This window comes from Vanellus vanellus (genome assembly GCF_965231255.1).
Source record: "Vanellus vanellus genome assembly, chromosome: 5".
In the NCBI taxonomy this organism is placed as follows: Eukaryota; Metazoa; Chordata; class Aves; order Charadriiformes; family Charadriidae; genus Vanellus; species Vanellus vanellus.
In genome coordinates this window covers 24058788-24074348 of record NC_138910.1, presented here as the reverse complement: position 1 = coordinate 24074348, position 15561 = coordinate 24058788, and the positions used below count along the sequence as shown (strand labels likewise).

The window sequence follows — 15561 nt, the reverse complement described above, 5'->3', positions numbered from 1 at the left end:
TTCAAGACCCGCCTGGATGCAGTCCTGAGTAATGTGCTCTGGGCAATCCTGCTTTAGCAGGGGAGTTGGACTAGATGATCTCTAGAGGTCCCTTCCAACTCTGATGATTCTGTGTGTGTGATAACAAAAACGATAGCTTATTTCGCACACGGATAACATAGTGACTTATTTCAAGTCACTCTGCATTGCATATGGACATTTATATAGCAGTAGAACTGTGTTCTTCCTCTTGGTTGTATCCACTATATGCTAAGTTTCTTTGGGCATTTTCTGTGTTTATTTTAATTATATGTGGTCTTTGAAAGGTACTTTCATAATTCTGTCATGGTTCTTAAATAAAATATGAATCACAGTACTTTTCTAATCGCATGTGTAATCTGTAAAATCATGCTCTGTGTAGCAACATACACATGGCTTTTTGTAACTGTTGAAATCAGTGTAAAGACTAGCTTGCTGGTTTAAAAAACCTTGCACTGTGTAAATGTAAACACTTTATAAAAATTGTGTTTTTTCACTTCAGTGGATTACGGAAATCTGGGGGCAAGGGCAAGAAACAAGAAAAAGAAAATCTAAGAGGCTCTCTGGATAGCAGGTAGTTGTTTTGTTTGTTTAACACATATATCCTGCATTCCTAAAATATTTAACCTAAGAATTTCTTTAAAACTATCACTGCTGTTTGACCTTAATGTACATTCAAGTATAACAGTGGTAAAATTCTATGAAGATCAATATAAGGATGTGGAGGTGAGCTTCTACTCTCATAAGAAAATATGTTGAATAGTATAGAGGAAACAGTAAAACAGTGTTACATTTTAAAGTGGCTCATAGGATTAACATGTTGTACTCCATCTTAAATAGAAAAACTATGTTTTGCTTGGGAAGATGAATGTTGAGTAAATTAAATTAGCAAGTTATTTGAAATTGTTAAATTGTTGTGTGACATATCACAAAAGCTCTTAAATTTGTGTTGTTCAGTAACTCAAATTATTTTGCGTGGATATTTAAAGGCAAGTATCAGTTTCATTTTAAATATCAATTGTGCTGTGAAAGGGATAAAAATGAGTGGTGTGTGGTTTGAGTTTGTTGTTTGGGAGGTGGGGTGGGTTTTTTTGCTGCTGTTGTTTAAACACAATTTAATATACTTATTTCAGAGGTTCCCGAGAACTGTTGGATGACTCTGGCAATAATCTGTCAGCATCAGATTCAGATTCCCCTGTTCCTACTTGCATGCCCTTCTCTTGGTTTGGAGACAGCCACAAAGAACCTCAGATTTCTAGTAGCAGCCTGCACGTTACTCAGAGCGGGCAGGACAATTGTGAACACGGTCAAGAGAAGAACAGAAGCAAGGTAAAGATGACTAATTTGTGCTTTGAATATTTAAGCATTGCATCTTGATAAAGTAAAAACATCAGTGCTTGGTATGTGGAAGCTTGATGACATAGTCCTTGACCACATTACCTCTTACAAACATTGGTGCAGAAGTTTGAGACTTTACAGCCCTCACAAGCAGAGACTGCGTGAGTGTTCCCATTCCCTCCTGTTCAGTTGAAGCATCAGTGGAGGCTGTTCAGGCTAAAGTAGTATCTAAGGAACAATCACAGGGTATGTTTTTTTACTGGTTTATACTGCTAAAAGTGATGCTAGCTTTAGGACAATGTACTCTTAAAAGCCAAATCTGTTTCCCTGTCTAATACAGTCTAATACTTGGAGGAAATTTACATAAGTAGAGGTCAGCTTCCCAGTTCTTACCATACTGGTATGTAGGAGTGGAGTACCAGAGAGGTGGATGAAGATGGCATCCTGTTTTTCATTAACAAATTTAGTATTGAAGGTCGAGACACATCTGTCTCTTCTAGGAAACTGCTAATTGGTAATGGTAATGTTCTAATAATTAAAAGCCTTTTAACCAGATCTTAAGAGTGAGGCTACACAGTTCATTTTATAACCATAACGTTACCATCTTTACAGTTTAAACTAATTGAAAGAAATGGCTGCAAAAAGTAAGAAATTTAATGTGTGCGCTGTCTAAATATTTTGTGAAAACCTGTTTCAATGTAAGACTGTCAGTAACAGTCTTATTAATTTACCTTCATTCTTGTTTCCTTTGGATTTTGTCAGCTTCAAAATTGTAGCTATTTGAGTAACCTCATAAGATAGGTTTATTCTTGAGTTTCACACTTTTTCTTCACTTTGGTTGTCTAAAACACCCTTTCACTTTTTCCTTTTCCTTTTATGTGTTATTAGAGAGAAATGAGTTACAAATCTAGAAGAGAAACTTGCCGGGTTGTAGTCCATGAAGTCACTGATACTTTGCATAGATGGCAGATAACAAGACGTTGGTTTTCCACACTTCCAGATGTTGATTGCACTAAAATGCTGTTATAATACATTTTTTTTAAATTACTTTCTGTTTTCTTAGTGTGAATTTACAGTCCCTGTGACATAATTAAGCTGTATGCATACATAGTTTGTAAAAAAAAAAAAAAAAAAAAAAAAAAATATATATATATAAAGTGGTGTTAGAACCATACAATAACTTACTATAACACAGAAACCTAAGAGTAGGGACTTTTAAATCTCTGAAGTGGAATGACTCGTTACTGTCCAGTGTGTGTCAGTCATGGGTATTTATAGCTCCTGTATTGTTTGCTTCTGTTGAAGCATGTAGTGGCCAAAAGATGTTTCTGTAAATAACCCAAGGATCTTGGGACTGCAAGATTCATGTTGAAGGGAGTATGCAGACACTTCAGTCCAGTTTTGATTACATAGGAGCGCGTGGTTGGTCTCTTAACAGGCTGCAACAAAGCTATCAAGATGTTTTCTGTATAGATAAAAATTCAGTGGTTTAGCTTTCAAAGTCATTGGTTCAGAAGAACCTGTTCTTCCTCTCTTCATTCCTCCTTTCTGTCTGATTCAGGTAATTTTTCTGAGCATAGTAAAAGTCCCACTGGTGCATTTCTACTATAAGCACCCATAATGTGCTTAAGCACCCCTTAATGTGTTTATATAGATGGGGTTTTTGGCAATCAAAAAGGTATAGATCTTAACAGATTGGGTTCTCTTTTCCTTTCCACATTGCCCTGAAATCATAGCATTTTCTTCTCATCATTGTATACTTTGTCTGAGTTGATTATCACTTTAACCTTCCAGCTGGTTTCTGCCTACTGTTTTATTTTTTGTTTCTGTCTCATGCTCCAGTATGTAATTGCTGCTTGCTGTTCTTCTCATTTCCTTAGTGCCGGTTGCAAACCAGCAGCTGGAAGAACATACAAGTCTTCAGCTATATGCCTGCTTTGTGAAATAGTAGAAAGCTGACCCTGTGAAAGAACAGATTCTCATGCATTAATTGATCCTAAAATCATACTCGGCCTCTCCAAAGTCAGGCTGTTTTTACTTTGCAACGTTTGGGGTCTTTTATAAAGGTGGTAATGTGACAGTAGCTACTGCTTGGAATGACTAATCTTTGTAGATCTTAACCTGCAGTTGATCATTAAGTTTGCACTACAATAACAAGGCTTTGGCTGGTAAACCTCACTATGAAAAGACATTAAAACTGAGAAAGAAATGTGCTTGACCACTCAGCAGAGTCTTGTTACTAAAACAACATAACAGCAGAGACTAAATAATCTTCTGAGAATTTAAGGAAAGAATACTCCTTTTTCCTGATGTTAACTCCATAATATTTATTGCTCTTATGTCTGTAGTATCCCAAATGATCAGGTGAAAGCATTTCTTAAAGAGCAGGTAAAAGTAGAAACCCTAAAATAAGAACTCTGTAATTTAAAAATCTGAGTCTTTCGCATTGTGTATAATTTCTGTAGTTGTTTTAATATTGATGGTGTAAGGAATATAATTATATTTTAAGTTTTCTGTTTCTGCAAAATTTGCCTCTATAAATTACTGTACCTAGAAGGATTTTATTTTCTTAAATGATACTGAAGTTAGTCTTCAACTTATAGTTTGGCAAAGTAATGAATCAACTTCTTGTTGCTTGTGAAAACTAGAAAAACAAGAACCAAAATCCTGTGATCTGAGTGTTTGCAGACTGTTTAGCCTTATGAGATCTCTAAATTACACAGTTCTTAAATTACTCCCTTTACATAATCTGCCCCTTGATTTAGCCCTGTTCTCTGATACAATACAGACACATGCATGCCATTCATAGTCATTATTTTCCAGAGCGTTATTTAGCTTCTGTAAGCTTGTATGCAGTGTTTCATTTTCATTGCAAGGAAGAACACCATGGTGTATCCTAGTAACTTAAATCTGAGGAAGCATACCTATAAAACCTCTCCTATCCAAATTCTGTGTTCTTCAAGAATCAAAAATATTTGCAACTGGCTCTAAACATTTAAAAGAAAATTACAACTTCTTTAAACCTAAAAGGAGCAGAGGGAGGAGAAAACATTACAACTGGTGCTGAGATGCTTTACTTTTGGCTATGTTTTCTTCGTATTTTGTCTAAGGCCTCATTAAATATTTTGCTCAAGTATCATCCTGTCTTTTTTTTTTTTTTTTTTTGTCCAATTTTGTTTCCGAATTGCTCTCCATTTCTCTGCAAAGGTAGAAAGAGTGAACTGAGGGCAGCTAATGGAAAAGTTCCTAAATAGATTTTCAGTTTGTGTCGGAATTAATTTGAGGATAGGTTGATGGACAGAGTATTTTGTTGTTTCTGTTAATAGTTTTTACATCTAAAAGACTGAAAAAGTCCCTAAAATATAAGGTAATAAATAAAATAATCTGCATGGTAAATAGAACACCATTTTTCAGTCGTATGCAGTACCACACTCCATGAAAAGGTAGCAGGAAAACTCAAGTTGTGGCTGGGTTTTTTTGTTTGTTGGGGGGTGGTGTGTGTGTGGGGGGGGGGGGGAGGTGTTCTTGTTTTTTGTGTTATTTTTTTTATACTTTTTTCTTATTTTTTCGTTAAGACTGGAAATGCGTATCAGTAATTTAGGGTAAAGGGGAATGCAAAGATCAAGTATCCACCACCAAAACAAAAACAGAATAATGTAGCAAATTTAGAGTTCAGGCTAAACTGAAATCAGAACACAAATACAGAAGTGCTCAATGAAGACAACTGCAAAAACATAGTTCTCTTACTGGAGCATAAGTTACTGAAGAAAAATGTCTTTAACATCAGCATAATTTAGGATCTCAGATTATTTCTGGATATAGGAATATGGTATGGCATCCTTACAAAGTATAGCTAGTTGATTAGAGACTTAGTGAAAATTAGAGAAAACAATGGTAAATAATTGCTTACTGTTTGTAGGCAGTAAACAGTAGTGCTGAGAAGTAAATTTTAGAAGGCAAAAGTAGGTGGCATGCTTTTGGCAGAATTATTTTTCACTTACTAAAGAAAAATGACATAGAGGTCAGGATCTGAGTTGGAAACAGAAATTAGAAAATATTCTGGGAAATAGATACATTAGTATTCTTTGGAAGGATTTTCTTACCAAGCCTGCTATGAAGTTTCCAGGTGTAGCATCTGTTTTGTTTTTTTTTTTCATAGTCTTCAGCTTGAGTCACAGGCTGCTCAGGTGACCTGCCTGTGGTTGTACAGGTACTGGCTGCTGGATAGATTTGAACCTAGATCCTGCTGGTTTTAGATGCTAAGGCAAGCATACAGATCCAAAAGCTTCCTTTAAATACAGACTAAGTGTAATAACTGAATGTAAACAGTAAATGCTATGAAGATTTTACATTCTTTCGATATGGTAGTTCTTACATTTCTAACCTGAATTTTACTTTGCTACGTTTTAAAAAAAAAGTATTTTATTCATTTATTAAAAGAATAAATTTGTCAAAATCTTTTCTTTCAGAAGAATTTTGTTTTGAAAATGAATTATCCAAACTGCAAACTGTCAAACTGCATAATTACTGTAGATTTACATGTTAAACCATTTTTGTAAAGATGTCTGAGTAATTGTTTAACTTCTGAAATGTTCAGCTTTAATATAGTGGGATTATACTATTTGGTACTTTAACTATAAAGAAGATTTTACATAGCTTGATACAGTCCATTTATTATAAAAATTCTTCTAAAGATATTTTACTTATACGTGGTATTTTTCATATCAAGGTTATTTTCAGATTACGTGATTCTGTGCCTTAAATGCAGCCACCTCAAAATTGAATCATAGAGTAGTTTGGGTTGGAAGGGACCTCTAAAGGTCATCTCGTCCAACCCCCCTGCAACAAGCAGGGACATCTTCCAACTAGACCAGGTTGCTCAGAGTCGCGTCCAGCCTGGCCTTAAAAGTTTCCAGGGATGGGGCATCTACCCCCTCTCGGGGCAACCTGTTCCAGTGTCTCACCACCCTCATTGAAGCTGTTACAATGAACAACAATATAATACAGTATCTTAAAGCAGAATTTAAAGTCTTGGGAAAGCTTGTCCTTAGGCAAGCTCTGTATTCTCTATTCATGAACTAATTATACCCTGATCTGCAAGCTGCTGAAAGCTCCTTGCTATTCCAATTCTCAAGGTATGTCAGGCAAAGACAGCCTGTTTGTTTCACTGCCAACTACAGTGGTTCCATAGTGGGCAACTATGAAATCTAAACCTAGTTGTCACTTTCAGAAATTTTTTAAGTTATGGGGGCACTTCTGTGCCATGGGAATCTTAATGACCATAAACAATTAGGACTGATTTTTATCTCGCCAACAGAACAACACCTTCTGGAGCACAGTCATAGTGCTTGTGTAGGTTTCAGTTGAATACAAACTCGGCATGAATAATTCCACCAAATGAATTTTAAATTGCTGCTTACTGAGTGTGGTATGCCTGCTGAAAAGGTAACCACACGTATTTCCTTGTGTACTTTAACACCATTTCAGGTTATGACTGATTCTCCACACAAGGTGCTTTTATTGGAATAAGGCTTTAAATTTGCTACTGTGTTTTTGAATTCAGAAGTCTAACAAAACAAATCAGATGCTTGATGTAGTGAGTGCATTTCATATGTGATCTAAAGATAACTGAGTCATAGTATTTTTTTATTTTTTTTTTTACCAAAAATCAAAATTACTAGAATGTCACCTTATGACCTGCCTTTTCAAGGAGTGAGTTAATAAAACGTTATTTCCACTTGTTTGCAGAGTAGAATTGTCATAGATGATACATACCATAGCAAGCCAAGTTGTGAACTTTCAGGGTTAGTGACAGAACCAAATCTGTCAGGTCGTTCACACACTTTAACCTTCTCTTCAAATGAGGTGAGTTTCAAAGTGTGTATATGTGTCTTGTTGATGTTGTTGTTCACACTACAGCATGTTTATAGAAACAGTTTTGTGTGAAGCTGTTTCCATACTTGAATGTTGAAGAGCACTGTAAAGAATCGTAAGCTATTACTGAACTAAGGACACTGACTAGGAGATGCTATATCAGCCTCTGTGTTCTGATCCTAGTTGTACCATAAAAATTGGAATGAACTCTGTCTGATCAAATTGCAGTTTTTAATTTTAAATGTAACACCTTTCTGTTCCACTAATTTAAAGAAACTTCCTGGTGAACGAAAACTGCAGCATTTTTGACCTTGCCTCCACATCCGTGAAGGTTTGTTTTACCATAAAATTTAATCTAAAGAAAAACAAACAAATGAGGGGGAAAAAAAATGCAGAACATAGTCATTTTGATACATTGGTGGAAACTAGATACCTGAAAGTCAGTGTTCGTTCCCCTGGAGAACTAACTCCTTTGGCTACGGCTGAAACCTAAAGCTGCGCTTTGGTAACATTCTGAGATATTTTCTCATTTGGAGTTTGACTGATGGGTGTCTTTATAAATTAAATCCTTTTAATGACTCCTCCTAGTCTATAAAGCTGAACATAGTCGTCTTCCAAAAATGAGTTAGAGGGCTTGCCAAACTGGTAGTGATAATGTTTGGAGGAAAAAAAAAAAAAATTAAATGGTGGCTCATGAATGTTGGGGTTTGCTATTCACTATCTTAAACCAGCTTTGGTGAAAATCTTAAAATATTCCAGCAATATGTATAAAGTCAGAACAGTCTTACAAACATGTTATAAATATGAAATCACTAACATAAAAATCTGGGTCGTCAAAAATCGTCTAATTAGTTCACAGGTTTCAGTAGTGGGTTAATTTTGTGCAGATTTTTGTCAGATGACAGTGATAGATCTAATGAAAACCAGAGGAACTCCAACTAATATCTATCACTGCAAGCGCTCCCTGTAGTTTTGAATGGAATGGTTCATGAATGGAATATGTGTTTCTACAACTTTCAAGCAGTGTAAGTCATAAGATTTTAACAAAGCTAAATATCTTCTTGAATACCGTTCTTTGATCAGTGTTACAACTTTCAGTTTCTGGTTCTAAAACTCAAACGAAAGTTGTCTATTACTAATTGTGCACGTGTAAAGTGCTGACTTAAGCCTTTTTTGTTACAGATGAGTCTGATTCTAGTGTTCTCTCCAGTTCATATGTTGCTTATGCATGTGACCAATGAAAAAAGTTGTTTGTACCTTTTCAGTAATTACACTGATTATCAGGATCTGTTCTGAGGATAATGATTAATAGACTGAGCTGGTTTCTCTTTTGGAAAGCAGTATGTGTGAAGAAAAACAGATAGTTCTATTCTTGGGGGGTTTAATTAGTAGTACAATACATTGAGGTCTAGGAAAAAATAAGTAACCAATTTTAGCAATCTTGGATATTTCGAATCCTTAACTTAAGCCCTTTGCAAGTAGAATTTCTACCTGGTGCTTGTTGTTTGGATGGGTTCAGAAATACCTAGGAGGGATCATGCTAGCCAGTGTAACAACCACTGCTTGCAGAGGACTGGGCTACTGCATGCTGCCCTACAAATCTTGGAATTGTTAGGAGACAGGAGATGGAAACACCTCTTAGAAATCTAGACGGGAGCAGCACTGAAGAGTCTAGCTCTGCTGTGCAGGTACTCGCAGGCAGTTTGGGGAAGCGACTGCATGGTGAGAGTTAAGTTGTTAGCAGTCAGCTAGTCACAGCAAAGGCACCTCCGCTCCTAGTTGGTTAGCAAGCTGGCTGGTAATCCCTCCTACCCTTCTGAAGTTTTTAATCTATTACATGGTGATGGCATTGGTGTTTCCTTGGGTTTTGTATTTTTATCTTTAGAGCCTTCGATACTTCTGTACTTGCTTTCTGAATCACCTGTGTTTTTATGCAGGAGTACATGGTTTTGCGTGCTTCATGCCTTATAAGTAGTTTTAGTTCTGCTTTCCGAATTTGCAGCTGATCGTGTGTGTGTGGTGGCTGTTTTGGGGACTGTAATTCTGATGTACAAACAACTTGAGACAGTCCCTATGCCTCTGGAGGGATGGTAAACAATTGGGGGGGGGGGAAGATGTAGAGGTGTTATTTAACAACCAATAAGCATTACTCAGAAATCAGTGTTCTTCCTCTTATTCTTCTACACTTTACTTTCCTGTTGATATTCTGAAAAAATAAAGCTGTGTTTTTCACTTGTGCAGTAGTGAAATCTTCAAATTATACAGGATTAAATATCTTCCTGTTCACCTTCACTTCTGTGAGGAGATGACATCTAAGTGTGTTAACACAGATTCAGCTTTTGGTACAGCATGGTCGGGGTTTAGCATTGTGTCTTCACCAATATGAAGTAGGAGGAGGAGTTTGTTAGCAACTGATGATGCTGAAAGCCCAGTTTGGAATCAGTAGCACAGTCTGGAGGACTCCTCTGCAGCAGTGTCTACTAGCTGCTCTAATCTGTGCTGCTTGGAGGAACTGGTGCAGAGAGCTCCCAAAATTCTGTCAGGGGACTGCATTCCCCTGGTGAAATTAATTAATCTGGGCCTCTTCGTTTGACAGGAGTACACCTTCTTTGAGTACTTATACTCTGAAATTACAGAACTGAAGTTTTTGCATGGCTAGCACAGATTAAATAAAACTAGTGACTGAGTTCCAACTGGAATAAAACATTTTACACATTTCTCAGTGTAAAGGTGGGGGAGGGGGGTGGAATACAGGTCAAATGTGAAATGTAAAAAGCTTCCCCTTTTTTGTTTGTATTATTCATGAACACTTGCTAGTATGAGACAAAATAAAAAGTTACCAATATATTTTGTATTACAATATGAGATTGAGGAGTACTGTTATCTAAAATGATTTAAAATAAACAGGAGTTTGAAATTCCTTTATTAATTTATACAATGAATCTTCTTTCTCTGTATGAAGGATCTCAAGCTTGATAGCCTGGATAGAAAACTCACTATGGCCCGGTTGTCTTGATACAGGTGCCGTATAGAGCACTCCAAGCAAAACCTCTTCTAGAGCCCTTTCCTGTTATTTTGTGAAAATTGCTCTTCTTCTTTTGTACATCAGGAAAGTTGTTCACACTTGTTATATCTACGTAAGCATTTTAATTTGGATTAGGAGTTTATTTTTGAAGTAAAACTCCTGATTGTCCCCACTTGCCTTACTTTGATTCATCTTGGAAATCAAGTCAGATGTGCTCCAACAGTGTTCCTGGTGCATTTCAGCTGCTAGTGGCCATTGAGTCTGTGTGAACAGACTAGAGCTATTTGGAAGTGAAAATCCTTTGAAATGCTTGTATGGATTCTAGGACCTCAGCACAAACTGTTCTGCTCCACAAGCTTGTTCATATTTATCTGCACTACTTCCTACTGTAACCACTGTCCTTTGTTTCACAGACCAGGGAAAGCAAAACCTTTTCTAATCACGTGTAGTCCTCTGACACATCAAAAATTTAAAATTGTTATTTGTTTCTCCTCAGATGTGTGTTCCTTGTTGCGCTCTCAGATCCAGTTTACTGTATGACTGGATTGTATGACAGGCCTACGTCTCGCTATGTTTCACTTGCAATCACCAGAATTATTTTGTTATATTCAATCAACTCCCAAATTTTCCAACAAGGGTTTCTGGACTTTGTGAGATCCCTCTGGTTGGGATCTGTAGTTATTCACCTGAAACTTACAGGGTCATGTCTCAAATCCATCACTAGAAAGATGTTTATTTCTGTGTTTTTCTCTTTCTAAATGACACGAGTAAGGCTTCCTGGAAAAAGTGGGTATACTTTCTGCTGTTTCGGAGATATCTTTGATAAGCAGTGGAAGCTGCCTAAGGGAGCAGTCTGCAAGTCAAATGCAGCCTGTACTCTAATCATGAGCTAGTGAGAGATCATTTTGGGTAGTTAATAAAATTTCAGGTAACTCTGATGTTACTGATTCGAGTATCACACTAGAATTTCTTCTGTACAGACATCGAGCTCTATTTTATGTAGCTTTTCTTTTGTGATGAAGTAATAGAGGGCTTCAGGATGAACAGCAGTACCTTTTTCCCCTCAGAAGCCAACTGAAATTGAAGCGGGGAGCTTCAAAAGCTCTGTGAGCTGGCAAAGTGTATTTTCAGTGGAAAGCTACAAGCTCTTATGTTTTTGAAATGGTCTTCTACTAGGCAGACCCTTTAAAATGTTGATGTGATGGCATTAGATGAAATAATAAACAGTCCTCTCTTTTTAGAAATGCACCAAATTTAGTAAAACTTTATCTGGAACTGTCACCAGTACTACTGACTACTAGAACTGCCTTTCTTGTGCATTTCCTGCACGTAACAGTAATCAATAATACAGTTGAAGTGCTACTTGAGTCGTCTTGATGCTGTGTCAGGCAGTATCTTAACATTAGGAGTGAGCTACCTTAACCAACTAACTGAGGAAGCTTGTTTGTTGTTAGGATAAATCAAATTTAAGCAAATGCTTTGCTATATAATTTCTTATAGAAACCTTTTATGTTCTCTATTTCTGACTTAGTTTGTGTTGAATGTTGTGGTGTCTTCTTCTTTATAGCAAACTCCTAGGCAAACCGACTATGAACTGTGATCTCAAGAACTTTAAGTCCTTTGGAGCTAGAGTACATTTAATAATGCATTTTGTTAATCAAACTCAATTGGCAACTCAAATTCAGCATATAGTCAAGTAAAACATTGCTTACGATGACTTTTCTCAATTGGTTAGGCATTAGATGATGAATTTACAACAACAGGAAAGCAAAATCAATGGCACAGTAGACCTATTTCGGAATGGACCACCCAGCAAGTATGCCACTGGTTAATGGGAATGAATATGGAGCAGTATATTACAGAGTTCACAGCTATGAACATAGATGGACAGCAGTTAATGCAGCTCGACAGTGACAAGTTAAAGGTATGTGAATATCCCAGGATAGATTTGTAACTGTATAAATTTCACTGCGTATTCAGACATAGTAACCTACAGAGTCTATTTTGCCATTTTCATGGCTTTTTAAGGGATAGAGTTTTGCTTTTGAAATACTTGGAGACTATACAGTTAGATGAGAACTTAGTAATTCATTGTACGCTTAAAGACAAGCTGGTTTTAATCAGAAAAATACCTAGTATTTCTTCCTTGTTTGCATCTTGAGGAAATCAAAGTAAGCATAATTTGCCAAAGGAGCTTGCTACGTCTATCATCAATCTCAGCATAAGGTCATATCAAAACAAGATCCAGCCAATTCAAATGCATGGAATTGCAGGATCCAGTTTTAGAAATTTGTTCCTTCCACGTCTCTTCAAATGGGAAGGCTAAAATCCTATCTGGTGACCTTTTAAATGTGTTTGGTTTTTAGTCCTGCTGAAAAAATCTATTCTAATTCTTTGAGTCTTTTCTTGCTGTTTTACCTCTGGAAGCTGCATGGTATGTATCTCTTCTAGTGCTAGTAAACTCTTTCAGTTTTTCTTTCTCATTAGATTACCAGACTGCATTTTGGACAGGCAAGATGTGTGACTAAAATGAGATTCATGCATCTATTCTGGAATAAGGCAAATCATTGTTAATGATCAATAGTAGGATTTGAGTGTGTTAGGGAGGGGAAAAAAGGTGTCTTCAGTCTCCAAAATGCACATGCGTTTTAGAATAGACGTACAACACAATGTCCTGTATCTTGTTAAATAAATTTTTCCTTGGACGCAGAGGAAATACCTGTTACTGGTCTGTCAAATTACTGTCTTTATTCAGGGAACTTTAGATATTGATGCTTAAAGCTTGATTTACACTTAATTCGGAGTTCCATAGAGGGTGAGTGAGTGCCGTCTGTAACTTGGAATCGAGTACTGCCACCTGCTGATCAAAAATCCCGGTGTACCATTTACTCACTGAATACACTTTTTAATAATACACTTTAAAAGCCTTAATATTAAAAAGTAGTAACTAAATATAAATTCCTCTTGTATAAGAAGAACTAGAAAAGTATTTTGAGACTACTACTTATTATGCTATTTGCTGGAAATTCTCAGGTGTCTATGTGTTTGTAAAATGCAACAAGAAGTTATTTCACAACCGAACAAGAGTAGGCCCTTGTTTCCTTACTTACCTTGTAACCCAGATGATCGTTTACAATGCTTTTGAGGACTTAGGTCCTTATTTTTCAAAAAGCAGACTATCTTGCAGCAAAATGAATAACACTTTCTTAAACTGTTCATGCAGAAGCACTGCTGACAGTGCTGTTGGGAAAACTAATGATGGGGTATTTTCTTTTCTTTTTTTTCCCCCCCCTCAAAGGCTTTGGGAGTTTCCAGTCAAAATGACCGATCAACAATAAAGAAAAAAATTAAGGATATTAGAAAAACACAAGAAAAACTGGAAAAGCAGAAGGAAAAGGTTCAAAAGAAGGAGAGAGAAGTTCGCAAGACTGGCAGAGTGGTAGCCACTCTTGAATCGAGCTGCTAAAATGACCCTGTTTTATTTTAGCGCAGACTTGCTTCATCTTGAGGAAGTTCAGCAGATTTGTATATAATTGTACAATTGAGGGAGGAGGGAAAGAGCAACAGTTGTTTAACATAGGTGGTTTTTTATGTTTTAATTATGGTCTCTCCCCATTACAACCCAATAAATTGAAATAACGTTTCCAGGTTTTTTATTCCTAGTTGACTCTGCCTGTACTAATAGACAATAATTTAACTTTCTGCCTTAAGTAATATTTGTGCTTCTGAGACCTCATATGCCCTTTTCATTGAAATTGATGTTTGTGAAAAGTAGAATACTGTACTAAAAATCATTCCAATATTAGTCAACTAGTATTTGATAGCGTTGAATCTGATAGAGGGACAATAGAAAAATCCTGCCAACAAATTGAGTCTGTGACAGTCTGTTTATCTGTTGCCACTAAAGATGTATAGTAAAAATTAAGTTTAAGAAAACGGTAATGTCAAATTAATTTAAAAAGAAAGCATGTATTTCAAATTTATGGATTATTTTGTTTAAATTCTTGTATTTCTGGGATTTTCATTCAAAGTTCAGTGTAGTAGCACATTGTTTTCGAATTCTATGTGTTGCAATTTACTGAGAAAATAATGAGAAATATTAAGTAGTTTTCACAAACTACATATACTAAGCATAATATTAGGTTTTCTGTACACTGCCCGTATGGTGTTGGGACAAGGTTTAAACCTATAAATAAGATCTTTTTTAACCTATTTTTCCTAAATGATGCATAGTTTTATAGATTTATGCTATGAATAAGATCAATTTGCAATACATGTATTTCTCTTTTCTACCTGCTACAAGATTTTTGTGGACCAAATTTATATATTTGCTAATTTTAAACTGTACTGTTTTTCAAACTTAAAATACTGAGGGAAGATTTGTAGGAAAAATTATCACCGAAGCACTGGGTTTCTGCATTGTATTTAAATGTTCGATTGTAGACTACAGATTATTTCTCTTTAAAGGAGGATTTGATTCTCAGAATAGTTTAGAACATGAATTGGTGTTTTGTATATTTACATACCATTTTCTAGACATACTATACAACAGCACTTCCTTTAATTAGATTATTCCAGAAGCATAGACTAGCTTAAATAGCAATTCCACCATAGAATGGACTAGAACAACACTTACATAATTCATTTATGTGGACCAAGTTCTCCTTTAAATCTATGGACTCTTTTTCATTTTAATTAAATGAATGAACTTCACTGTTGGTGTTTCACAGTTGTTATTTTTTTGTATAAATGTCTTACAAATTTCAGCAAAAGGACTGTGTGGAAATGCTTCTGCGCACTATGCATTTCCAAAATAAAGTTTGAAAATCTTGGTAATAATTACTTTTAAAAAGAGGTTCTATTTTCAGTTTTGTGCGTTAAGAAACAATTCTTTGTTCAAAATTTAACTTATTTACTTTGTTTCCAGTAGCTTTGGGTTTGTACTCCAAACTTACTGACCTTGAGCCAGACAGGAATGCCGCCCTACTGATAAAAGAGAAGGGAATTAAAAGGACCACACATGTAAAGCCACCGTTCAATCAATTCAGTCAAGGAAGTTTATTTCTCAGTTAAGTGCTTTCAGCTAGAACAGTTCATATCGATATAACCATGTATTACCTTTTTCCTTTGAGCCCACTGAACTGAATGTTGCACCCTGTGAAGAGTTTGTTTCTCAGGAAGAAGACTAATGGAAATAATGGTTTCAAAGGTTTGTCTATGTGCAGAGCTGCTGTAGTTAAACAGGGGCCACAGGAGGGATGATAAAACTCGCCTGGCACCTGAGCATAAGAACACTGATTATCACA

The 15561-nt window shown here is 36.1% G+C and overlaps 1 protein-coding gene across 2 annotated transcripts in view; it reads left to right on the top strand.

The window, feature by feature from the left end:
* The window catches only part of LOC309672823 (neurabin-1-like), a 43241-nt gene extending 28147 nt beyond the window's left edge, over window positions 1-15094 (top strand). For both annotated transcript variants that reach the window (XM_082484427.1, XM_082484426.1), the window contains exons 14-17: window positions 521-592; window positions 1152-1347; window positions 11991-12179; window positions 13554-15094. In XM_082484427.1, coding sequence (XP_082340553.1) covers window positions 521-592; window positions 1152-1347; window positions 11991-12179; window positions 13554-13721 — 625 coding nt within the window. In that variant the 3' untranslated portion in view covers window positions 13722-15094. The remainder of the gene's footprint in view (window positions 1-520; window positions 593-1151; window positions 1348-11990; window positions 12180-13553) is intronic.
* Window positions 15095-15561: the final 467 nt, after the last annotated feature.